This window comes from Bufo gargarizans, chromosome 4, assembly GCF_014858855.1.
Source record: "Bufo gargarizans isolate SCDJY-AF-19 chromosome 4, ASM1485885v1, whole genome shotgun sequence".
Classification (NCBI taxonomy): Eukaryota; Metazoa; Chordata; class Amphibia; order Anura; family Bufonidae; genus Bufo; species Bufo gargarizans.
The window spans coordinates 529,167,382-529,195,004 of NC_058083.1; the positions used below are offsets into that span (position 1 = coordinate 529,167,382).

The window sequence follows — 27,623 nt, forward strand, 5'->3', positions numbered from 1 at the left end:
ATCACCGAGCCTCCACCTCATTCCCTGATACATGAGCAGAAGATCCTAGAACTTACCACCAGGATCACTGAGCTTCTGAGCGGAGAGGTGAGCGCTGCTGAGAATGCTGGGACATTATACAATAACGCCAAGGGAGGGGTCTGGTAATGTCTGTGTCCTTGTGTTGTCAGGTTCCTATAAGGTGTCAGGATGTCGCTGTCTATTTCTCCATGGAGGAGTGGGAGTATTTAGAAGAACACAAGGATCTGTACAAGGACGTCATGATGGAGAATCACCAGTCCCTCACATCACCGAGTAAGAGGAGACCTTCCATGACTGTAGAGGAGAGACCAGTTTTGAGAGTCAGATTTCCCTGTCATCTGATCATCACATATTGACAATGTATTTAGTCACTGTGTGTATTTCCTATAGATGGATCCAGTCAGAGAAATCCACCAGAGATATGTCCCAGTCCTCTGTATGCCCAGGACTGTCCAGAGGAAAAGCAGAATGTCCCACTGGATCATCAGGTAGATGAAGCTGAGGTTTCTACTGATGTAATGAAGCTTTCTACTGACCTCCTCCAGCAGCAGTGGAGTATACTGTACGCTCCACTGCATCTAAGGGCTCATGCACACAAACGTAAGGGCTCAGTGTCCATGCTGCGGATGCAAAATTATTGACTTGAATGGGTCCACATTCTGAAAGATACGGCAAACGATAGATCATGTCTTATATTTTGTTGTGTGGAGTCACAGACCCAAAAGCCAACGGAAGCGCTTCGTAGTGCTCTAGTTGGTTTCCGATCCGTGCCTCCATTTCGCAAAAGATAGGACATGTCCTATCATTTGTACAGGGGCGTAGATAAGGTTTGAAACCCCCCCCCCCCCAGAGTGTTTGTCCTCCTAACCTGCCAGAGAACGGGCCAGGGCGTGCCGCTGCCTGCAATAGCGCTGCGGGCATTGCGGCACACAGAGAGGTGATGGAGGCTGCAGGGCGGGCAGCATAGCCGTGCGCACAGGGTGTGCCTGGTATGCCTGGGCACACCCTAATCACACCCCTGTGCTCCGCTTCCTGCACTGCTGCCTGCCAGCCCCGCACTAGTGTCCAACCGGCGACCGCACAGATGGTAACTATGACACAAAGACACATACTGTAGACAGTGTATTCAGTCCACCCCCACTGCTCCTGTGCCCCGCCTCCGTGACTCCGTCTTCAGGCGGCCGGCCACGTAACGTCACTCACTCTGACGTCACGCGCCTGCTCCGCCTTCATTAATGAAGTGGGAGGAGCATGCACCTGCGGCGTGACGTAGTGAGTGACGTCACGTTACACTGCCGCCGGCCGCCTAGTTTTAGTGTTTGAAGAGCGGGAGCGAGCCTGCCTGCCTGCCCACTCACCCAGTGCCCAACTGCCCAGGCAGTGAAGGGATCGTGATGTGATGTATTTTGTGCACTGTCTGTGAAAAAGAAAAACTGATGTAATTGTGAATACTATCTGGAGTCCTGACAGTCCCAGTCCCAGTAAGTGTCACCACTGGATGTTTTGGATGAGCTCGCTAAGAGAAAAAAGAAACTAGATATGTCATAACTTTGGTAAGTGATGCTTGTTATATCTCCTGCATGTATTGGGCCAAATTCACAAGACTGAAGAAATAAAAAGAATTGCCCATGGCAACCAATGAGATTCCATGTGTCAATTTTTAAGAGAACCTAAGAATACAGAAGCAAAGATCTAAGTGATTAATATGTGCAACAATTACAGTTTTTCTTGCTCCAGTCCAGGTGATTTGGGCCCACTTTTGTTTATTTTAAATAGACTTTTGGTTGGTGTCTGTGCATATTTTTACTAAGTATTTTTTTTTAAATACTCAATGAAAATGTGCAGTGGGTAGGTACCAATTACGAGTCTTTAAAAAAAATGTTTTTTCCATATGGTGTCAAACAACTAAATCGGTATTGCTCAAGGTAAAGGATTGGTTTAGGAATGATATGGATGGTATATTTTTTTCAAACCCTGGTGTGTTTGCTAGATAAAGTCTTATAATTTGAGAAAGCTGAACCCCCCCCCCAGGAAAAAAAATTATCTACGGCCCTGCATTTGTAGTATCTTGCGAATCACGGACCCATTCAAGTCAATAGGTCCGCTTCCACAGCACTGAGTGCACACGGTCAGTGCCCTTATATGTCACGGAAAGGTGTACAGGAAACAAGACAACACAAAATGAATATACGACTCACTGGATCCAAAACTAAGGAACAAAAAGGGAGACCCCTGCATCAGACCTGGCACTCTCCCTGACTGCTCAGCCTAAGCGAAAATCCCAATGGTAGATGATCGCATATCCTCGTACCTCGACTGTATAACACCTGAACACCCTATAATAGTGAGGGGACACAACCACCGGCTCCCTACACTAGACACGGAGGGAGTCAGGGTCACCTGGGATCCAGCAAACAGAAAATGAGTGCACAACACTTATCTTGTAGAAGACTGGGAAGTAGGATCAGCATGCACACACACTCCAGGAAGAAATATAAACCGCAAAGTGATGCACTATGGGGAGGAATTTAAAGGGATGCAATCAGTACAACTACATGACAGCTGAGAGAGGCTAACGAGATGAGGAACTGAAAGCAAAACAAAGGAAGCTCAAGGAGGAGGTTCTGAAAGGCATCTGTCAGAGCTTCTCAGATGTCTGGTGGTGACATTATATTGCAGACCCGCCTGGTATGGAGCCCTTACGCTTGTCTGCATGAGCCCTGGGGCAGAATACCGGCATAAATTCAGAGTCTTTTGGGGTCATTTAAAAAAGGCTTTACATCATGTTTTCTACTTACCCTAGACCATTCACTTCATGACCATCTGTCACGTTGCCTAGGCGCAGCTCAGCCCTATTTACTTCAGTTGTGTAAAATACTTGGCTGAATGTGGATCCTGTAAATAGGAGCAAAAAATACTGGACACTCTCACTGTATACGAGTATATGTGGTCTCGTATACAGTGAGAGTGCCCAGTATTTTTTTCTCCTGTTTACAACTATTCCAGAGGAAGGGTGATTCCTCTTTACTGTGAGCACCTCCACCATAGATTCTGTCAGTCCTGTGCGCCACATATTGTGTATATTTTGAATGTGGATCCTGTGTGATCGCTATCTGAAGAGGTCCTTTTGCTTTTAGAGCAGCTTGGTTCATGTCTCTAAGGGCTGTTTCACACGAGTGGATGCCGTGCGTGACATCCGCTCCGTGAATGACAGCCAAGACCCGATGCAGACTGCAGAGGCACCGAGCAGTAACATGACTGATAACGCTCCGTGCCTCTCTATGATCTCTTTACTACGAAATCACAGTGAGATAAAGTTGTCACTGTGATTTCATAGTAAAGAGATCATAGAGAGGCACGGAGCATTATCAGTCATGTTACTGCTCCGTGCTTCTGCTGTCCGCATCGGGTCTTGGCTGTCATTCACGGAGCGGATGTCACGCACGGCATCCGCTCGTGTGAAACAGCCCTAAAGGTTTTTGACTTTTATCTAGACTTCAGATAAACTAGGATCCTTCTTCTTTAATCTTTTAGGAAATTTCTGATGAAAGGATGAGTGGACCTAAAAAAAACGTATCAGTGTCCGTGAATGGTGAGAGCCTTTCATAAATCTTGTTTGACTGTAAATTTCTTCATTAATGATATAATCGATAGGAATAGTCTTTTTATATGGACTGATCACCGGGCCAATTATCATGGATAAGTGTTAGAAGAAACTCTCATCCGTAATAATCGGCTGTATAACCACCTGATGAATAAACAAACGCTTGTTCGTCGGGTGATCATGTCTTTTCGTGGCACCAAAAATGTTTTTGGGCAATAGATTGTCCTGTATAATAAACATGGGTCTGCTGCCCAGAAACCGTCATTTCCTATGGAGACACATAACGGTTTCTTGTTCCCATACAGCAGAGATGATTGCGGCATGTTCATTTTCTTATCTGATGGTATACTTATTTTCAGTGCATGATTTGGGGGGCGGCCATCCTGCCTAAGTTGCTGCTCCGTTTTGTTAAGAGCAATTTAGCAGTCACTTGGACAAAGGAGACACGTTGACTTCTATGGGTCAGTGTTGTGGGCATGCTCTGTGACCTGTTCAGAGATAACGGTGCAGGAAGGGGCAGGTAGTGAAACACCTAACGGTACAGCAGCTGGATAGTGAGTCTATTCAGTACACAAAAATAAAACAAAAAAAATCAAGAGGCTCAGCTTCGGGAATTGCGCTGCTATAGGCACAAAGTTATTGTATGCAACAAAAGTCTCTCTCGGGTCAGAGTGCTGTCGTTGTCCATATGTCCTCACAGACAGGTGCCACCTCCCAGGGGAGATCAGTAGTACAGGATATAAGCATTCAGTCACATTCCACAGACAGACATCCTTCAGGCACAGAAGACCACACAAGGCTCTAATAATTAAACAGCAAGAGTTTAGCAAGGTCTCATCAAACAATGCGTTTCACATCTAGTGGTTTCCAGAGACAACATAAAAAGTGCATACTCTGCACAGGTTTAAAAATAAGAAAGGGCACTGAAAGCGGTGGTCAGCAACAATTGGAGATGTGTGTTTTCAAGTGTGTACCTTTTCCTGTTGCCTCTTGTACCCTGATGATGGGACACTACCAGACCTTCCCAGTACACTACTTTTTACATAGGTGGCCTGTGGCTCCCACTGCTCTGCTCCCCAGCTCTTGGCTGCAGTGGCATGGACTCACTGGCCTCTCTTCCATCCCTTCCTGTGGATCCAGCCACTGGAGTAGATCCCTCCACGCAGGTTGCAGCCAGCTTCTTGCCGGCTAGTCCTCTCTCTGCCTGTAAGGCACGTGCGCACGCTCTCTTTGACTCTTAAATGACCAGCATTCGCTCTCTGATATTCACCAGCCAGTGACTTTTCACCTTGGGGTACTTCCCCTGTGGAAAGGTGCCAGAGCAATAGGTTCTAGCCAGAAAGTATCCTGCAAAGGTGTGTTGTTCTACGTTCATCTGCCTGTGTATGGACTGTCACTGACTATGGTTTTGCTTTATCCCCTTGTGATCCATTTCAGTGTTTCTTGATTCCCATGGGTCAGCCATCACTTGAACAGAGACTCCTCCAAGAGGTAGTGGCCTGGAGGTTCCCTTGCAGCGAAGACCAGATCCCTGCATATGGGGGTTAAAGGGTAAAAAACAGGGAAGTCATTTAGATAATGCCGTAGAAGTAGCCCCAGCCAAGTCTGTTCAAGCGACACAGTGGATGCAAATCTGCTTCGTAACACTATTGCTGTTTAAGTGTAGCACCCCTTTGAGTAGGCTTTGGTAGGCAGGATGCATTGTGGTTCTCACCTCACTATGACGCAGTGCCTCCATTCAAATATTGCTCAGAGCTCTATAGGATAACAGTAAGGTCATCCTCTTCTGCCAGGGGCGGACTTGGGTAACCAAGCTCAGTACACACTAACCCCAAGAAAGAGTTAACTGATCAACAGCTTTATTTGGGAGTGGATGAACAATGGGGAAGAACATAAAGATAATACAATAAAATGAACAAAGCACAGATTGCAATTTTGCTTAAGAAAAACCCCTGGTGAAGGGGATGGGATATCTCTAACAGTTAGCAGTGATGGTGGCCACACACACTCTCCTTTGGAAGATAAAGACACTATGCACTTCCCAGCAAAAATCTACTCCTAGCACTCAGCTTACTATACCCTACTGTCTAATGATTAACCCAGTCCCAACTTTGGGACCCAGTTTCAGAAAATGTTGGCGCGCAAATGTTGGTGCACTTATGATTGTCCTGCCTGGGAAACAGCTGGGGGCTACATCATTCAGAAGCTTGGATGGCAGTGGAGTTGGGGGCAAGATCCTTCTGGGATGCAGGCTTGGCTGTAGGGGTAATGCAGCAGTTGTGCTTTTCCTTCCAACACAGGCGCTGTCTGGGAATTTTTGTTGTTTCTTTAATGAGAAAGGGGCGAATTCTAGAGATGTTTTTGGGGTGCAGGTGACATAAGCAGCTGAGAGATTGAATATAGGGGTGAAGGAAAGATCAGTGTCAAACATAACACTGAGACAGCGGGCGTGCTGCCTCAGCGTGATGGTAGTGCCACACACTGAGATGAAGATATCTGGTTTAGGTAGATTAGAGAGAGGACATGATGTTAGAGACGTGGACAGTCACTGGTGTTCTGTAATACAGCAGGGGTGATGTCGGGGGATGACGTGTATAGTTGTGTGTCATCAGCATAGAGATGGTACTAGAAACCAGATCTGCTGTTGGTCTGTCCAATTGGGGCTGTGTAGAGATAGAGGAGGAGGGGGCCTAGACTGAACCCTGAGGAACCCCAACAGCAAGAGTGAGAGGAGTAGAAGTGGAGCCAGCGAATAATACACTGAAAGAGCGGTCAGAGAGATATGAAGAAAACCAGGAGAGGGCAGTGTTCTTTAGGAGCATGGTGAGTAGGAGATGATGGTCTACAATGTGAAAAGCTACAGAGAAGTCAAGGAGAATGAGCAGAGAGAAGTCACTGTTGCATTTTGCTGTCAGGAGGCCATTTGTCACTTTGGTGAGGGCAGTTTCTGTAGAATGTAGGCTGCGAAAACCAGATTGTGATGAATCAAGTAGAGAGTTAGTGAAGAGATAGTGGATTAGACGAGAGTAGACCAGATGCTTCAGGAGTTTAGAGATAAAGGAAAGATTGGAGACTGGTATGTAGTTAGTTGTGCAGGACTGATCAAGAGAAGGTTTTTTAAAAAAAATAATAATGGAGTAATGATAGAGTGTTTGAAAGAGGAGGGAAGGATACCAGAGGTTGAAGATTTTTGTTAGGTGAGTGCTGACAGCTAGAGTAGCTGTGAGGCAATGGGGTCAGAAGTGCATGTGGTAGGAGGAGAAGAGAGGGGCCTGTAGACTTCTTCTTCTGTGACTTGGTCAAACGTGGACAGTGAGCCAGAGGAGATGTGGGGGGATAGATGACACTTAGTGGCTTAGTGAAATGCAACCATGCGTGAAAGCATCCTGACTAACACCACAATCGGTCACACACACACATTGTTTCCAGGCCACATAGGCATTGGGGAGAAATACGGCCACATGTTAATGAAATTTGGGTGTATCACTCTGGGAACCTCAGTGGCATGCCCCACTCTATCATAGGTTAGTATCATTGGGGGAGCCTAGGTTCCCATCTGGGACAAGGGTGTACTATGTATGCATCCTCCCCGACCCCTCCTCTTGGCTTTCAGGCTCACTCTGCATCATGGCTGTTTCTTCATCTGGTGGCTCAATCTCCTCTGAATTCTCCCCCGACTGGGGACAGGGCAAGCTGAAATGTGGACTGGATTCTTCTGGATAGCCCATGTCAGGCGACTGATCCAGACTGTCCTGAACAAAGTGCCTCTGTTGCTTCCCCATCCATAGTCTAGACCCCATTCATTACTTGAATCACTGTCACTTCCTTCAGGAGGAACACTGTGACTGATCCCTCGGTGGTGGTTGCCATGACTCCTCCTCGGAGGCTGGGTAGTTGACTTGATTTAGATCCATCTGGTTGTGACCATCGTCATCAGTCTGACCCACGGGTAACAGGTGCTCACGATGATAGGTTTAGATGGTCCTACTGCCACTCTCCGGCTTCACTCTGTATGCTGGAACACCAAGCAGCTTTTCTACCACCACATAGAGTTCCGAATGCCACCGATTAGCAAGCTTGTGCTTTTCGTGACGGCTCAGCTGTTGAATGAGGACTCTATCCCCAAGTCGCAGAACCTGCTCCCTGACTCCGCAGCCATAGCGGATCTTGTTTCACCTTCCTGATTGACCGGAAGCCTGGTCGGCCAATCTGTAATCCTCCTTCAATTCCTCCTTTAACTGAGACACATATTTCAGAGAGGTCTTCCGAGATGATTGGTCAAGTGATATTCTAAAACTAATATCCACTGGTAGTCAAGCTTCCCTCCCTAACATGAAGAAGTAAGGGGAGTACCCGGTCAACTCATTTTTGTGCAATTGTAGTCATGAACTAGCAGACTTATGTGCTGAATCTGCCTGGGGTCTAGAGTGCCCAACATGTTGAGGTGTAGTTCTAGACTTCTTGATCCTGCAGATCTCACACAACTCCTTAATCAGCCAGCTCTTAAAGTCTCTTCTTCTTCAGTGTGAATGCGAGCTGGCAATCCATATTGTACAAAGGACTTCTACAATGTTTTGGCCACAGTGACTGCCCTCTAATTTTTGGTGGAGTAGGCTTGGGAATAACGGGTAAAGTGGTCAGTTACCACTATTAAATTACTGACATTATCCTTGTCAGGCTCATTGGAGAGGAAATCAATGCACACTAGATCTTGTTGGCCCTCACTTGTGATGTTGACAAGAGGGGCGGATCGATTGGGAAGAGTTTTCTCAGAACATACCGTGCACAGGACCCTCAATGTTGGCTTCCATTCTTGGCCAGTATGTCTTCTCAACCCCAAGATGTCCATGGTCATCATGCAGAGCCTTCACGACCAGGTCCCTAAAACAAGCGAGAAGCACCAGCTGTCTCCGGATCTCTCAAGTCTGCCGTTTGGATACCTGCTACAGTAGCCCATTCCTCACTTCTAGGAACTCCACTTGGTGGGCAATCAAGATAAATTCTTCTGTCTTCAGAGCCCCTTTCAGGCCCCTTTTTACCGACCAGCAAACCACCCGTACAGACGGATCTTCCTGTTGGGCCTTCTCTATTTATTATGTGGTCATTTGAGGCAGGGACTCAGCATTCACCTGAGTAAGCTGGCAAAATGAGTGGAAGGGCTTTCACTGAAACCCCTAAGAATCTGACAACCACGTCTAGAGATAGTCTTGATTTGAAGCCTGCGACACATGGCTTTCACTTCAGGGGCTGCAACTTCTATACCTGCCTCCTCTTCATAACATGATAGGGGCCGGGCCAGACAGGATACGGCATTAGCAATGATGTTGGTGGATCTTCGACAGTACTTCAAGCTGAAATCATACACCACCAGAGAGGGAAGTCCCGTAGCATCCAGCTTGGCTGTGGTTTTCATGTAGGTCAGGGGATTGTTGTCGGTATGGACTTTAAAATGCACCTCATAGAGGCAGCTTGTCCACTACTACCCACTTCAATGCTAGGAACTCCAGCTTGTGCGCTGGGTAGTTGTGCTCACTGAGAGTCAGCCTTCGACTGATTTAGTAGACTGGTCGCAGAGAATGTTCCTGATACAGGACGGCTCCAAGCCCCTCAAAGGAAGCATCCACGTGCAGCATATATGGCTCGTTGGGGTCTGCATAAGCCAACACCGGGGCCTGTGTTAGACAGGACTTCAGCTTCTCAAATGCCTTATCACAAGCAGGCGTCCACTTTTCTCTAAATGGCTTGCTAACCTTGAAGTAGGCCTGCTTAGCGGTCTTCTTGGAGTGAGTGGTCCCTCTTGGGCAATTTCCGAATACTGTGGCAAAAATCTTCGGTAGTACCCATAGAATCCTAGAAAAGACATGAGCTTCCCCAACTTGGTAGGCTTGGGCCATTGGACTACAGCTTCGACTTTGTCAGGGTCTGTGGAGATTATTTCCCTGCTGACAATGTGTCCCACATATTTCACAGCCTTCTGGCAGGACCGACATTTGTCGAGGGATAAATTGAGCTCAGCTTTTTTTTAACCGATCAAGCACCTTGAACAGTCTCTGATTGTGCTCTTCTAGGGTTTGCCCAAACATGATCAGGTCATCTAAGTAGACAAGTACTTCCCGGAAGTTCATTTCTCCATCACTTTTGGAATGTGGCGAGAGCACCCTTAATTCCTTTGGGGCATCCTTTGGTAGAGGTAGAACCCAAAGGGACAAATAAAAGTGGTCTTCTCTTGATCCTCTTTACTCATGTTTTTTTTTATAGTAGACACTCTGGAGATCCAACTAATTAAACCACCGTCTGTCCTGTAAGCAATCCAAAGCTTCATCAATCCTGGGCACTGTATATGGTCAGGGATGGTGTGCTTGTTCAGAGTCTGGTAATCCACACACAGTCGGATATCTTCATTCTTATTCTAAGCAATTACTATGGGAGAAGAATATTGGCTGTTTGACTCAATGATAACTCCAGTGTCCAACAGGTACTGCCTGACATCTTCAATGTCTGCTGGAGCTAGCGTTCAGGATCTCTCTCATAAAGGCTTCTCATCATTCATCTGGATGCAATGCTTTACTACTTGCACCAGGCCCAGATCCTAATCTCCCAGTGAGAAAGCAGCACCACATTCCATCATGCCTGCTACTAGCGACTCCTTTTCGTCCTCTGTCAGGTCACTACCTTCAAAGCAGAGATCAAATATTCTGGGAGGAGCTCCCCTCTTTTCCCCTCTTCCTTTCTCAGATAAGCAGATAGACAGGATGGGTGAATGGTGAAAGTCTGTAAATAATTGTCTCCCCATTGGATCCCCTGACTTCTCGGCACCACTGTGCTAGTGTACGGAAGATGTTTGCATTCGTCCCCACTATTACAGGCACTGATCTCGAGTCGCCTTGGCCGCTGGACAGACTAAGGCTATGATAGGTATCTCCGTCTCCACTCCCACAACTATCTTTGGGAACTATAGCATAACAGACACATATCCTTGATATGGGTAGCTACAGTATGTACACTCAGTCCCCAAACCACGAGTCCAGATAAGGACTGTATGGGCACTTCTGAACAATGTTTTTGTATCTTTTCTCAAAGATGATGGAGACTTGAGATCTACTATACAACGAGTTGCAGGATTGATTATTGATAAAGACTGGCACCTGTGGGGTTGGTCGAACCAGGCCTTCAGGAAGCTGTTACAACTGAGCAACAGCAGGGGGGGCAATGGAGTATGCCTTCAAGGTTGATGAGGGGCAGTACAGGACTCTACTGGTCCCCTTTCCCATTAGCCTGTCCTTCAGATGGGAAGTAGATACAGACACCTTTGAACGCTACTTCTTCGTGCACTGCCAAGCAGCATGGCTGGGATCCTTCTCACAAAAAGCATCCTTTTGTCTTGTTGTCTCTACTCCTCTGAGAATTATCACTTATCTTTCTTGGGAACTGCAGTTGTCTTTTAGTGGCTGCCTCAGCAATCTGTCGTAACCATTCCATTCATTTCAGTCTGGGCACCTAAGAGGTATTAAATCTTCTCCCCCTTTTTCTCAGTGATTTTCAGAAGCTCCTTGTCACGGTCCCTCCTGTGAGATAGATGAGAAGATTGGATAGACTTGCTGCACGTGAGGCTATCTGACAGGTCTCTCTGTTTTCCTCTATGTATGTTGTTGTTTGGCTGGGTCTCACCTCTCCCTAGGTGTCGCTTGTTATCAGTGATGAGGCTCTATTTAGAGCCGCCTCACATTGTTTTTTTTAATTGCAACACTGTTTTTTATCATTGATTAATATATCAAAACATTACAGAATAAAAAAAAGAACACAGTCCCCCCCCTCCCCCCCTGTCTGTGGTGCGTCAAAATAGAGCCCTTATAAATAAAACGGTTTGACCTCAGCTAATCAATCCTCCAACCGCCCCATATCTTAATCCACTGGTCCTCAACTTCCCTCTGTTTGTACATAATTTTCTCATAATTTTTTACCTTATCAATTAAATTTGTCCATGTATTTATATCTGGAGTGGATCGGGCAAACCAAGTCCGACTGATCAAAACTCTAGCCAACATCAATATTCTGCTCAGTAAAATCTTTTGATACTTGTGATTGTTTAATTTGGAAAGATCATTAAGCACAAATACTTGTGGTTCAAAAGGGATTCGAATTTTTAGTTTATACATAATACAATTATTTATAATATTCCAATAGTTTATAAGTTCTGGACAAGTCCATATCATATGGAGAAAATCCGCTCCTACAGAGTCGCATTTGGGGCAGTTAGACGTGTCTCTTAACCCACATTTATTCATCCATAAAGGAGTGATATATAATCTATGGCAAATATAGAATTGTATTAGAACATGGTTGAAGTTCTGGGATAGTAAGACTAAGTTCCCAAAAATATTCTCCCACCCTTCTATTTGTAAATTCGGACAATCCACCTCCCACGCTTTTTGTCCTGGTGACTGTGTATCACTAAACCGTGCCTTAATTAATAACTTATATATATTTGAAATTTTTATTCTAGAAGGTGTACCCCCTACCCAATCATTCAAAAAAGATGAATTATCTATATCCAACACCCGTTTATCATCCAAACTGGATAGTACTGAACGCAACTGCAAATACCTAAACCATGAAAGGTTTCTTACATTATGTGTCATTTCTATAAATGGTTTAATTTCTCTATCTTTAACTACCTGTGAGATATATAGAATTTTATTCTTCTGCCAAAATGTGTCAGCTGCAATCTCATCTAGCCTTTGTAAATACAAATTATGCCAGAGGGACGTAAATGTAAGTGAACCCTTAACCTTCAACCATGTCCTAATTGTAGCCCACACTTTCCGGAGTAATTTTATAGTCTCTCTGTAGCCTCGCTCATAACTCTTCAATAAACCGGATTCCAACAGGGTAAAAATATTATTGTGGGCATGGCTAGTTACCAACTTCCCCAACATTGCACTGTTCTCTGATTCATAGCACATCAATAACTGGACTGCAATAAAGTACCCTTTAAAGTAAGGGAGATTTAAACCCCCGCACTCCATAGATTTATACAGATATTCCAGCTTTATTCGAACTCGCTTTCTTCCCCATAATAAATCATTAATTATTCTTTCCATGAGTTTAAAATATTTATCTTGTATCCAAATAGGTGTATTCCTGAGCACGTAAAGAAATTGTGGTAGTATCACCATTTTAACTAGTGAAACTCGGTCAGCTCTAGATAGGGGAAGTTTCAGCCAGATCCCTATTTTAGCTCTAATCTTTACCATTATGGAGATCAAATTAAGTTGTACAAAATTTTCAACCCGAGGCGATATAGTCAAACCCAAGTATTGAAAAGTATCTACAATATCCAACTGTGTGACAGGAACCTCTTTCTGTGGCAGGGGGTCTATTGGCAACAAACTGGTCTTGGCCCAGTTTATAAGAAGACCAGACACCTCACCAAATGCTTTAACCATTTGAATAATCCTAGGAAGAGTAATTTCCGTATGATCTATAAAAAACAAAACATCATCTGCATATAAGGAGATACGGTCTTGTACTCCTAATGTACCAAATCCTTTAACCTGATCATCCTGCCTGATGGCCATCGCAAGGGGTTCGATATAAATATCGAATAACAAGGGAGATAGTGGACAGCCCTGCCGCGTGCCTCTATTTAAGTCAATACTACTACTCAGGATTCCATTAAGACTCAATTTTGCCCTTGGAGATCTATACAGTAGCTTAAGAGTACGTATAAACTTTTCCCCAAAGCCCATCCTTGCGAAAACCTTCCAGAGGAAGCGCCACTCCACCCTGTCAAAGGCCTTAGAGGCATCCAATGACAGGATGGAGCGTACGGTCCCCCCAGGGGCCTGAATATTAGAAAAAAGCCGGTGTAAATTATGATGTGTGCCCTTGTTCTGGATAAAGCCGCTCTGATCCGGATGGACAATAGAGGAAATGACCCTAGAAAGCCTTGTAGCCAGGACCCTCGCAAGAAGCTTTACATCTGCATTAAGCAGTGAGATTGGTCTATAAGATTCTAAATCTAAAGGGTCCTTGCCTTTTTTTGGAATTAATATTATTGTAGCCTCCATCATTGAATCTGGCAGCTTCCCGTCCTCCATTGATTCAGCAAAGACCTCCAACAATCTGGGAAGAATGCAGTCCCCATATTTACTATAGAATTCATATGGAAGCCCGTCTGAACCAGGAGTGGAGTTAGCTGAACATAGTTTAATAGCTCCCTCAAGTTCCTGAATTGAAACCTCTAGTTCAAGTGCTCTCTTTTGCGTCTCAGTAATAGTTGGAAAGTTGATCCTGTCTAGATAAAAATCTATCTTATCATCTGTTATGTTAGAATCGGCTTTATACAGATCAAGGAAATAATCAACGAAGGCCTTCTCCACCGGGCCCTGTCTAGTGACTATCCTACCATCAATCAATCGAACCTTATCTATATGTTTTTTGAGTTGTTGATTTGAAATTACTCTGGACAGGAATTTACCGGGTCGCCCTGACTCGGTAAAGTATTTTTGCCCTTTAAAGAAAAGACTCTGTTGGGCCTTATCCAATAAAAACTTAGCATATATTTGTGTGGCTCTTTGCATATTTTCCCTGTTCTCCTCCGTCTTATTCATGTGAAAGGATTCTATCGCCAGCGCTACATTTTCTTGTAGATTTTTCTGTTTTTTCCCGTACTCCCTTCTAAGGTTTGCGATGTTACTAACCATCAATCCCCTCATATACGCCTTAAAAGAATCCCATACCACTTGAATTTTTGCTGAGCCATAGTTATTATCCCAGAATCGGCCTATTTCATTTTGAATTATTTCATGTGTCTTTATGACTGATAGCCAATAAGGATTTAGTCTAAAAGGAGGTTTTGGTGTATATCTTTCCTGAGATAAGCAGAGTTCAAGTAATAGTGGAGAGTGATCCGATATTGACCTCGTTTCATATTTCATTCGCTTTACCAGTTTCACATATTTACTACTTATCAATGCAAGATCTATTCTAGACATCGATTTACCTGCTTTACTAAAACATGAAAAAGCCCTTTTCCCCTGTCCCAGATATTCCCAAGCATCTTCAAATCCAGCCTCCAGGCAAAACCGTGCCAGGGGAGACCCCTGGACCGGACTGTCACCCCTGACACTCGTAGAGACCCTATCACGTACAGGATCAATGACACAGTTAAAGTCGCCAATAATCAGTGTTGGACACTCTGGCCATTTATCCATAAATAATAACAAAGAGTTGAGGACCGAAAAGGAAAATGGCGGTGGAATATAGACAAAGGCCAAAATACATATCTTCCCCCTTAATCTACAATATAAAAAAATAAATCTCCCCTGTTGGTCGACAGATGCCTCACAAACGAAATCTATAAGTCTATGTATCAAAACGGTAACACCTCTCGAGTAATTAGAGAAGGTAGAGTGATAAGTGTGCGCAGCCCATCCCCTGTCGACCACCCTAGAGGTCTCCTCAGTAAGGTGGGTCTCTAACAGGCATACTATTGCTGGTAAGTGGACCTGAGTCAAGTCAAAAACCGCTTGTCTCTTACCTCTATCCCCCAAACCACGTATATTCCAGGCAATAATTCTAGTCAGCATTATCCACAACGGTTAAATGGAGAAAGAGGAATTAAAGAGAAGAAGAAAGAAAAAAAAAAAAGGAAAATCACACCTATTTTGACGCACCACAGCCCAACCCCCCCCCCCCCCCACGTGCAGGTAATCTACCACGTATTGTAGTCGATTTCTTTCCTATGACCATCCCTCCCACACTCCCCCCACTCGGCCACCCCCATTAGGAAGCGAAGAGAAATAAATTTAAGGGGATAAGCCCCTTATAACAATTATTATTCCCGCCAGATCATAGAACAATTAAGTCATAGATTATTTCGATCAAGCCAGTCCGCGGCTTCTTCCGAAGTATCAAAAAAAAGAGTTTTATCATTGAAAATAATCCGCAATTTTGCTGGGAATATAAGAGAATATTTAATGTCCCTTTCTCTTAGCCTCTTTTTGACAATTAAAAATGTGCGTCTCTTTTCTTGTATATCTTTTGAAAGATCTGGAAAAAAGGCCAATCTATTCCCGTTATATACAACCGGTGAGCATTCCCTCGCCCTTCTCAAAAGGATGTCTTTATCCCCTGTAGTCAATAACTTAACAAGAAATGTACGAGGTTGTCTCCCTGGAATTGGTCTACCCCCTGGGACCCGATGAGCTCTTTCAATCATAAAAAAAGAGGAAAACGAATCTTTCCCAAAATTCTCAAAGATTAACTTCTGTATGTATTGGGTTGGGTTCTTCTCTTCCGCACCCTCCGGAATCCCTATTATTCTCACGTTGTATCTTCGTGACCTATCCTCAAGGTCCGCCACCTTTTTCTTCAAAAGGTTATACTCTAATTTAAATGTGGAGACTTCGGTATTTATTTTTTGGGATTCATTTTGTATCAGGGCAACGGAGCTCTCGAGGTTGTTAACTCTGTCTCGCATTTTTGACAAATCGTCTTTTATTAGTCCCACATCAACTTGGATAAACCCAAGTTGAGTTGTGACAGCCTGTATTAAATCCCCATTTTGTTTGACCGCTAGCAATATTTCTTCTAACGGAGAGGAGTTGTCGTTAGGGATAACCTCCCCCATTATGCCATCTTCCTCTTCTGAGTATCTAGAGGCTTTTTGTGGTTCTAACTCAGTCATCTCCGGATCGTCATTTTTTTTTGTGACAGGTTCCTTTTGTGTGCCCCTCGTATTAACCCTCGGAGACCTCAGAAACTGGTCTATTTTTGTTGTTTCAGCAGTTTTGGACCCAGATTTCTGACTTGAGAGGTCAGCCGAGCGCCTACTGGCTTTGGGAGCCATACCTTGTTCCTGCTCTCTATATTTATTTATTTATTTTTTTCTCCTTGTTCCGCCTCTTTCTTTCCTTTTGTATATGTGTCACTTCTTATTCCTTTTTGGTTATTTATTATTATTATTTTTTCCTTTTTTTTTTTCCTCTTTTTTTTTTTTCCTCTCTTTTCTTGTTTGTTCTCCTTTTTCTTTTCTTTTGTTCCTTTTATATTTCTATGTGTTTTATGTTTTATATTTATATTCACCTCCTTATTCTCTCTTGGAAATAAACCATATAAAAAGTAGATTACGTATACTCTAGTGCACTTTCATTCTTTTTAATTGGGTTCTTTAGTAGTTAGTATAGGAGGAAAAAGGTCATAGGGGAGCCAGAGGAAGCAAGCAGGAACATGGATGCAGGAACAAACAGGAACAAACTCACCAGCTTTTTCCGCTCCTTGACCACCGAGTGTCCACGAAGATCCCACCTGGATGTCCAAAAAAAGACCCCTCGATCCCAGAAATCTCTGAAGGGGGGGCAGAGCAAAAGGGAGTAGTGGCCGCCAGATAAAACACTAATGTCCAGGACAGGCGGAGCAGCCGACCTCGCTCCTACAGCCACCACAATCAAACCCTGCCACCGAAATCAAGGCCTGGCACACAAAGCGGAGGAGAAGAGCGCTATCACCGGCAAGAACCGGAGAGTCTGAAAGCGCACCCGCAGTCGAGGAGTCCAGGATCCCAGATGCAAGAGGAGCCAGCCAGCCAGCCGACTGCGCTCCAGATAATCCCCACGAGCTGAGTCCCAGAAGCGAGGCGGGAAAGGCAGGCGGACCAGAAGAACCGGAAACACGAACAGCGCCGGGCAACAAGCGGAGTCAAGGGCTAGGGGAACAGCATACACCCCAGGTCCATGGAGGCAGGAACGGCCGCAGAGACGCCAAGAGCAGCAGGATAGCGAGGTAGCCGAGCCACGGGGAGAGAGGAGAGCGTGACGTACTACGTCTACGTCATCACGTCAACCGCCTCACATTGTTGATGATTTTTTAGTTTCTGCTTGGAGTTGCTAGTGCTGGTTTGTCTTGTATCTCCTGCTTCTCCATACATCTCTAAGCTAAGTACTTGTTGCCTTTGCTGATTCCTATTATCTGGTGTGTGTTGTTTCTAGGCCTCAGGGAGACGCAGGTTTCTTCATTCTGGAAGGAACCAGCTGTCTCATCCCCTGGGGCTCATCAGTTTTAGCAGGGCTTTAGGTATCCGTTGTATAAGTATTTCCATTTCCATCAGGATCTGCTCATACTGGCAGGAGTTAGGGAAAGGCCTAGGGATTACTAAGAGGTTACCATCCCTTTTTCTTAGCTTTTGAGGCCTAGATTGTTGTATATTGGTTGTGGTGTGTATTTGGTGTTTCCCTTCCCCTTAACCTGTGACACTCCTCCTCTATACACTGTGACTTAGACTGTAGAGCAACAGCAGCCACTCTTGTGGATTTCAGCTCCCTGGCTGCCAAAGTAGCTTCCTCTTCTCGCACTTCCTTAAGTAGTTCAGGGAAGGAAAGGGGGTCTTTTTTTTTTTATCACAGCACCTCATTCTTTGAGCAATAGAATCATGGGTTGGAGCTCCACATAGTACTTAATCAAGGCAGCGCTGGACCAAGTTCAAGGCTAATCCCTCCTTTGCATACTATCCTGTGAACCAGTTTGTCTAGTCTGTAAAGATAGTCAGACGTCTTCTCGCCAGGATCTTAATAGGTAGTACGGAGCTTATAGAGCAGGTTCACAGCAGCATCCTCGAGCACAGCCAGTATATAGAGAAGTTGCTTGGGGTTTACCCACAATTATGCCAATCAAGAAGCCAAATGTGGGTCGTGATATAATCTACAGTCTTGGACACTAACCATGAGTGCATCCTTGGGACATGTCAGAATCTCACAATGGATCCTAGGTTTCCCATAGGCTATTCCATGCATCCACTACTCTCTCAGTAAAGTAATACTTCCTGATATTACTTTTAAACCTTTGCCCCTCTAATTTAAAACCCATGTCCTCTTGTAGCAGTTTTTCTTCTTTTAAATAATCTCTCTTTTACCTTGTTGATTGCCTTTATGTGTTTTTACTGACGTAAACAAAGGGGGTTTTAGCTAAACGGCTGGCTTTAATCAATCATTACTTAAAATTGTGCATTAAAAACTATAACGTCCTGCAAAAAATAAGACCTCATACAAGTACATTTATGAAAAAACAAAAAAGTTCTAGCTCTTGGAATGCAATTTAAAAAAAATGTGCTTGGTCACTAAGGGGTTAAAAGTTTCTATCATATCCCCTCTGTCTCGTCTTTCTTCCAAGCTATACATGTTAAGGTCCTTTAATCTTTCCTGGTAAGTTTTATCCTGCAATCCATGTACTAGTTTAGTAGCTCTTCTCTGAACTCTCTCCAAAGTATCAATATCCTTCTGGAGATATGGTCTCCAGTACTGCGCACAATACTCCAGATGAGGTCTCACTAGTGCTCTGTAGAGCGGCATGAGCGCCTCCCTCTTTCTACTGGTAATTCCTCTCCCTATACACCCAAGCATTCTGCTAGCATTTCCTGCTGCTCTATGACATTGTCTGCCTACCTTTAAGTCTTCTGAAATAATGATCCCTAAATCCCTTTTCTCAGATACTGAGGTTAGGACTGTATCACAGATTTTATATTCTGCTCTTGGGTTTTTACGCCCCAGGTGCATTATCTTGCACTTATCAACATTAAATTTTAGTTGCCAGATTTTTGACTATTCCTCTAGTTTTCCTAAATCCTTTTCCATTTGGTGTATCCCTCCAGGAGCATCAACCCTGTTACAAATCTTTGTGTCATCAGCAAAAAGACACACCTTACCATCGAGGCCTTCTGCAATTTCGCTGATAAAGATATTAAACAATATGGGTCCCAGAACAGATCTCTGAGGTACCCCACTGGTAACAAGACCTTGGTCTAAATATACTCCATGGACTACAACCCTCTGTTATCTGTCCCTCAGCCACTGCCTAATCCATTCAACAATATGGGAGTCCAAGCACAAAGACTGCAGTTTATTGATAAGCTTTCTATGTGGGAGAGTATCAAAAGCCTTACTAAAGTCAAGATAAGCGATGTCTACTGCACCTCTGCCATTTATTATTTTAGTCACCCAATCAAAAAAATCAATAAGATTAGTTTGACATGATCTCCCTGAAGTAAACCCATGCTGTTTTTCATCTTTCAATCCATGGGATTTTAGATGTTCCACAATCCTCTCCTTAAGTATGGTTTCCATTAATTTCCCCACTATTGATGTCAGGCTTACTGGCCTATAGTTGCCCGATTCCTCCCTACTACCTTTCTTGTGAATGGGCACAACATTTGCTAATTTCCAATCTTCTGGGACGACTCCTGTTACCAGTGATTGGTTAAATAAATCTGTTAATAGTTTTGCTAGTTCACTGCTAAGCTCTTTTAATAGCTTTAGGTGTATCCCATCAGGCCCCTGTGACTTATTTGTATTAATTTTAGGAAGTCTTGAACTCCCGGAAGTACCCATGGGTCTTCCAGAGACAGAATTCTCAGCCAGGAGAACCAAGTTCGACAGGGCAAAAAAGGAGCTAAGAGTATTACGTTCGCCTCGTCTTCCCTTCAACACTTTGGGAATAATCTGAAGAGGGGGAAATGCATAAAATAGACCTTGACCCCAAGGTTCAAGAAAAGCTTCTACTGCTAATCCAGGAAAATCCCTTGGTGAAAGGGAGAAAAACCTCTTTCCTGTTCTTTCTGGGGGCAAACAAGTCTATTTATAGTTCCCCCCAAAAGTGGAACTATCTTAGGAGAAAATTGTCCGACCGTGGAGTGCTGTCAAGGAAAAGGCCTTTTCCTCTATTAAGGAAAAAATCTGAACTGCAAGATCAACCAGGGTTCTGGACTGAGTGCCTTCCTGATGATTCAGATATGCTACAACGGAACCATTGTCTGACAATATCCTGACATGACAATCCTCAATTAGTGGAAGGACCCTCTGTAGAGCTCAAATTACTGCCATCAGCTTATTCATATTTTAAGATTGAGCATTCCCACAACCTTGAAGCAAATGTGCTCTACATGTTGGGCTGGCATCCGTAGTCCTCACTAAAGGGTTCAATATTCTCCAAGGGACTCCTTGCATTACATTGTCTGGACACAGCCACCAGCTCAAAGCCTGACAAGTCTGATTTGAGATTAAAAATGTTCTTTCTTAATTCCTTTGTCTCTTCTGACCAGGTTTGAATAATTTCCCATTGAAGGGCTCTGCAATGAATCTGAGTCCACTGTACTGTTGGAATGCAACATGTTAACATCCCTAATACTGACATTTCTTCCTTATAGTGAACTGAGGATTCTTTGCCAGAGTCTGGACCACTGACCTCACTTTCTGGATCTTGTCTGTGGTTAAAAAGGATCTTTGAGCCTCTGAGTCCAGAAGTATTCTCAGAAAGCGCTGCATCTTTTATTGAAGGAGTCTGGACTTTTCTTAGCTCATGATCTATCCGAGAGACTGAAAATGCCTCAGTTTGCCCTTGAAGCTTAATGCCACCCTCAGATCCTTCTGATGCTCTGGAAAAATCAGGAGATGATAATAGGCATATTTAATATCGAGCACCATCGTGAAGCAGTTCTTGTACAGGAGATCCACCACGATCTTATCGTCTCCATTTTGAATTTTTTGTACTGTAAAAATTTGTTTACGAGTCTAAATTTATAATAGTTCAATACTGTCCACTTGGTTTCTTCACTAAAAAGAGAGTTGAGTAGAATCCAGTCCCTCTTTCCTCTTCCAGGCAAGGAATAAGGGCTCCCTTTTGAAGAAGACACTTTTTTTCTTTCTCTAAAGCTTCTTGAAAGGACTGCCGTACCTTTGTTATAACGAACCTTTCTGTAGGGGAGGATTTGAAATCTATTCTGAACCCTTCTCTTACTGATTGAATCCAGGAGCTTTTTGATATTTTGGACTAAGCTGGGAGGACCTTTCCTAGAAGAGTCAGAGGTCTGATTTTTAAAATGAAATGCCCTGGCTCTAGACTTTGAGAACTTCTACTTATTATTCTTTTTGTTCTGACTTTTTTTCTTTGCCTCCAAACTTCTTCCCCTGCCAAAATGAATTATATGGTTTATGAAAGGTAGAAGGGAACCCCTTTTTTCTATCTCCTGCCCTTTCCAGGATATCATCCAATGCAGATCCAAATATGGAGCATTTCAAAGGCTATTTTTTCATGCTACATTTCCTGACTAGTTATTGAGCCAAAGAGCTTGATGTGCAGAATTAGCCAGGGATGTGGCCCATGTGGACAATCTGACTGCGTCTGCTGGGGCATCTGCTTGAAAATCTGCCTTCAGATTCAGTCGTCAGAGATTCTAGCAATTTCTCCCTGATGATCTTATCCCTAATCTGAGCCCCAAACTACTTGACCCATAAAATAAGACCCGTACAAGTCGATGCAATGTTAGGTTTAAATGATGCTCCAACGGATTCCCAAGTTCTTCTCAAACAGATATCTGCCTTCTTCGTATCCATTGCATCTTTTAGCTGACCAAGGTCATCAAAAGGCAGGGAAGATCTATGAGATACTTTTGCAATGGGGACATCTCTTTTTGGTGCCTTGTCCGAAAGAGCAGAATCTGCATTGTCAAAAGGATATTTCTGCCTAACTCCGTATGAAACTGCGCTTGTCTGGGTGCTTCCATTCTCTGTTATTCATGGCAGAAACATTCTTATGGATACCTACCTTCCAACCCCTCAAACATCACATCCTGTACTGACCGCACCTCTTTACCCTATTCAGTATCCATGGTAGCTGTAGCTCTTGCAGCCTTTAAAAGCTGATCTAAGTCATAAATGGGAAAAGGGTCTTTCCTCCTCTTTCTTCATCCGAAAAAGAATCTGAGTCTACCTAACCACTTTTCACTTACTTCAACATCAGTCTCGTCAGAGCTGGAAATATCAGAGTATTGCAAAGCAGAAGAAGATTTATCCTTGGAATCCCTATGTCTATGATGGTGGTGCTCCTTTTTAGACCACAGGGCAGAATCAACTTATTCCCTGATCATCCTTTTCATACATTTAACCACAGCGGTGGATTCCTCTGCAATGGTATTTTTAATACATGGTCGGTATAATGGTTTAGAGTAAGGGGCTAGCTTAGCTTTAAATAACCCACATTCTCTTTGACATGTTTTAGCTGTTGCTTTCTTAGGCTTATCCTAAAATATGCAACATGAAAAGGAATAAGCTATCCCTCCTACATCACAGTCAAAATAGCCCATACACTTTTACTCAACCCACAGTTGTTGGGATAACTGCGTCCTTCTGAGTTTCTCCAGTGCTTCCCATGCTGTGGTTTTCTGTGTAGCCTCATATCTGAATGTGCCCAGCAAATATCCTGAGGTCGACTGTGCTGGATGACCTAAAGGAAAAGGAACCCCAGGAATCAGAGCTTCCTGGTTAGTGTCTTGTGCCTTGTGACATCACCCCCGGCACGCCCACTATGACGCTGCACACACAGGTCAATGAGATACCTGTTCGGCATTGAGGGAAAGAATTATAAAGGCAATCTGTTTGGCCTGGGTAAAATTTATTATATATTTATTTTACGCACTTATATAGCGCTGCTATATTTCACAGCGCTTTACAGACATTAGCATCAAGCTGTCCCCAATGGGGCTCACAATCTAAGTTCCCTATAAGTATATCTTTGGAGTGTGGGAGGAAACTGGAGAACCCGGAGAAAACCCACGCAGACACAGGGAGAACATACAAACTCCATGAAGATGTTGTCCTTGGTTGGCTTCAAACATAGGACCCCAGCGCTGCAAGTCACCAGTTCTAACCACTGAGCCACTGTGCTGCCCATGCCCAATAATATGCAGTGTTTTGAGTGTGTTGTCACAGGCTTCCTTTGTTGGCACAAAATTCCGACCCAATAATTCTAAAGGCCTAAAATAGAACAGTCCTGAAAAGGTTAAGGGGGATACAGAGGCTAAGAGGGGAAAAAGGATAGGTGTAAGTAAGAGAAAAAAAATACTAGTCATGTAACACGTTATATGTGTAAATTACAAATATAGAACGATTGCAGTGGAAACAAAAGAGATGTATCAAAACTTGTTAAAAGGAAAAGGGAGTCGTTGCCAATGACAACCAATCTATAGTTTTCAAAAAGGTATCTAAAGGATTATAGTTGAAATCGGTTTGATTGCCACCTGCTCCAGTTTTAATGTAAGTTAATTAAGCATTTGGGTGACATATGCTGTTGTAGAATATATAATAGGGCCATACAGCAGGCGTATACACATGCGATGTGTGCATGTCTATGCTGAATTTGCTTCCACTCATGATACTTATTAAACACATTTGTGGGGGGGGGGGTATATTTTGAATTTTTTTTAGCTTTTTTTTCTGTTGACATTGGGAAGTATCATACTGTACGGTCTGGATAGAAACACCTGTCACCATCTCTACAAGGGATTATATTTTGGGAATATTGCAGACAAAAACTCCTCAACATTGAAATTGCAGCACCAAGGAGGAAAAGTCATGGAATTATGTAAAATCACAGGATCGATAGATGTGTTAATGATACGCAAGTAAAAAACTTGAAACTAAATATTCCAAACGTTTTGATTTATTTATTATCAAGAATGAGCTACACACACAGTTACACACCTTGGCATGCTATCAATGAGGCTATTAATGGTTGTCTGAAGAATGTTCTACCATGCTGAATGCACTTGGGCACACAAATCATCAGGATTTGTTGCTGGCAGCTTCCTTTACTCTTGCAGAACAGTGACGTCCCAGATGTGCTTGATAGGGGACAAGTTCGGAGATGCTGCAGGTTTAGGCAATGCAGGATGCTCACGGTACCCGGAGCAACATACAGCTTGAGGTTGTCCAGTTGAAAAAGGTCTCATGAGAAACTTGGAGAAATGGCTGTACTACGTCATCAATGACCAAATCAATGTCATGCCGAGCTGTTAATGAACCTGAAATGAAAACTAAAGGGGTCTGGCTACTATATATTATGTCACACCGCCCCATAATCCCGGTAGTAGGACCAGTGTAACTTTCTTTTGTGAAGGCCTCTTCATGGTGTTGCCCACGTGGTCTACAGGTCCAGACCAATATTCGGCTAAAACAGGACTCAGTTTATCTCTGTGCACCTCTTGCTGTCATCCCAGTTTGTCATTGTTTTCCAAACCACTGGGAAACGCAACATTGAACAGTGCTGATATCTAAGGCTAGACATGTAACGTTTTGCTGGAGTGATAAACCAAGGTCTCTGAGTTCAGGATTCTATCCCTCTTAGCTTGAGACAAGTGGCAATAACTGACATTGCACAAACGTCCCACACAACTTGATCTGATTTTGGAGGTTTCAATCTGACTTTTATGCCTCTATCACATGCCACAGATTAAAGTTAGGTGCTTAAACATTTGATCATCTGTAGATCTTAGTGACACCTGCTAGTTCCTCGATTTGCATTAACTTACAGCTTGTCCTTCTTGGTGCTGCAAGTTTGGTGTTGAGGAGTGTATAATCTTTCTTTGCTGTTCTACAAGAACATGTGATTGTGAAAATAAGAAACTTGTGGGGTTTTTTCCAGGTGAAAACTGGATGAGCGACTCCCATGGACATCTCCATTTATCTTCCTGTCATGAAGCAGAAGATAACAATACCTCACAAGCTAATTCAATAACTCCTAATGTATCCTCTGTCCTTCACAGTGAAGATCTATCCACCGATCCCGCAGGTCTCAAGAAACTGTCTTCTAGTCAATCACTGATTGGCAGAACAAGAAGTAAACAGAAATGTGGGAAAATATGTGAGAAACAAAAAGAATCCAATCTTTATTTACATAAAAGAAATTGCAGAGATAAAAAACTACTTTCATGCTCTCAGTGTGGAAAATGGTGTACCAGTCAATTCAGTCTAAATGAACATCTGAGAACTCACACAGGGGAGAAGCCATATGCATGTCCTGAATGCGGGATATGTTTAAAATATAAATCAAATCTTGCGACACATCTTAGAATTCACACTGGGGAGAAGCCATTTTCATGTTCACAATGTGGGAAATGTTTTAGTCTGAAATCAAATCTTGTGCACCATCTAAGAATACACTTAGGGGAGAAGCCGTTTTCATGCTCAGAATGTGGGAAATGTTTTAGTCTGAAATCAAATCTTGTGAAACATCTAAGAATCCACTTAGGGTTGAAACCATTTTCATGTTCAGAATGTGGAAAATGTTTTAACCGCCAATCAAGCTTTATTCGGCATCAGAGAACTCACACAGGGGAGAAGCCATTTTCATGTTCAGAATGTGGGAAGTGTTTTAGTCAGAAATCAAATCTTGTTAAACATCAGAGAACTCACACAGGGGATAAGCCATTTATGTGTCCTGAATGTGGGAAGTATTTTGGTGCGAGATCATTGCTTAAAGAACATCTAAGAACTCACACAGGAGAGAAGCCTTTTGTATGTCCTGAATGTGGAAAGTATTTTGGTGTAAAATCATTGTTTATAGAACATCTAAGAATTCACACAGGAGAGAAGCCATATTCATGTTCAGAATGTGGGAAATGTTTTAACCGCCAATCAAGTTTTGTTCGGCATCAGAGAACTCACACAAGGTAGAAGCTATATTCATGTCTTGAATGTGGAAAGTTCTTTAGTCACAAATCGCATCTTGTTACACATCCGAGAACTCGCACAGGAGAGAAACCATTTATGTGAACTGAATTTTGGAAGTATTTTGAGCAAAATCATAGCTTATAGAACATGTTAGAACTCATATAGGGCAGAAGCCATTTTCGTGTTCAGAATGTGGGAAATGTTTTACCCATCAATCAAGTTTTATTCAGCATCAGAGAACTCACACAAGGCAGAAACCGTATGTCCTGAATGTGGGAAATCATTTAGTTTGAAATCTAGTCTTGCTAAACATGGGAGAACTCATTCGGGGAGAAGCCATTTTGTATAGTTTAGATCGTAGTACATGTGACAAGTTCCTTTTAACTTCCTGTCTGCTGTGACTAATGCTGATTGATGCATAGAGGAGGTCAGAACAAACAGGCACCCCATGTGGCTTCATTCACACATCATTATGGATATAGTGAATGAAGCTGTTGTCTTACTGGTCAGGAGTACAGGACATTTCTAATCTGTATGATTTCATAATAAAGAAGACACAACCGACAAAGGGGTTTTATTAACTTAGACAAAATGGCCCCTTCCACATGATAATGAAAAGGAAAAATGTGCAACTCATCAGGTTTGAACTAAAGGAAATGCAGCCAGTGGAGATGCTTTATGTTGTCCTAAACTGAACCTACACTAATCACCCTCCAATGTAACTCTGTATTGCAATAATTGCTGCTAAAGGTGATGTCATCAAGGCCATAACAGGTGACCGTCACATCAGCTGGAGTCACAACCACTTGTACTGGAAGGGATTTATCAGTGGCTACTGGAAATGTAGATATGATCCACAGAACTGAAGATGAAGAGAACCCTACTATTCATTTTTTATTAGATTCTCCAATAGGAAAACATCTACTAAAGGGGGATATTACTGGTATGGTAGGGATCATTTTTCACCTCTGATCTGTCACTTCTGGATGTGCCGAAAAACAGACAGATCATCATCAGATCCCATTATAATCAATTTTGGTTTCTATGATGAATGTTCCTTTATTTTTTTGTTGGATTCAGTGTTGACTTGAGCTTCCTCCTGCAATGATTATCCTAATCATCAATCATTTTATCCTACTCAAAGAGTGATCATTCCATATAATGTATATCTTGTGTTCAGGTTTAATAAAGAAGATCTAAAGAAATAAATGTCCTGTGGTGTAATTGTGATGAGAGGTCAGATATAATAGAGAACCTTTAAGTCAGATATGTCCATAGGAGGTAAGGTCCATAGAGGTGCTAAAGGACCTGCAGTTTGTTTCTATAGGATTATTATTTATAATTAAAGCAACTGTCATCCCATGGCGATGTACATATAAAAAGATAAAAAGGAGGTATACATAAATAATGAAAAAAAGTATAACAGGCATGGACAAGACCAGTTATAAACTGGTACAGAAGGAACGATGACCTTGCCCACGAGGGCTTACAATCTACAAAGG

At 43.2% G+C, this 27,623-nt stretch overlaps 1 protein-coding gene across 1 annotated transcript; it reads left to right on the forward strand.

The window, feature by feature from the left end:
- Nucleotides 1-64: 64 nt before the first annotated feature.
- On the forward strand, nucleotides 65-27,289 carry LOC122934809 (zinc finger protein 501-like). Its single transcript, XM_044290509.1, has 5 exons — nucleotides 65-87; nucleotides 171-294; nucleotides 412-509; nucleotides 3,556-3,613; nucleotides 25,094-27,289. The coding sequence occupies exons 2-5, from the start codon at nucleotides 210-212 to the stop codon at nucleotides 26,122-26,124; spliced, it is 1,272 nt and encodes a 423-aa protein (XP_044146444.1). The 5' UTR covers nucleotides 65-87; nucleotides 171-209; the 3' UTR covers nucleotides 26,125-27,289.
- Nucleotides 27,290-27,623: the final 334 nt, after the last annotated feature.

Coding starts and splice junctions, on each gene's coding strand:
- LOC122934809 (XM_044290509.1), top strand. CDS start 210: ATGGAGGAGTGGGAGTATTTAGAAGAACACAAGGATCTGTACAAGGAC. Junction 510..3,555: donor ATGTCCCACTGGATCATCAG/GTAGATGAAGCT, acceptor TTAATCTTTTAG/GAAATTTCTGATGAAAGGAT. Junction 3,614..25,093: donor CGTATCAGTGTCCGTGAATG/GTGAGAGCCTTT, acceptor GGTTTTTTCCAG/GTGAAAACTGGATGAGCGAC.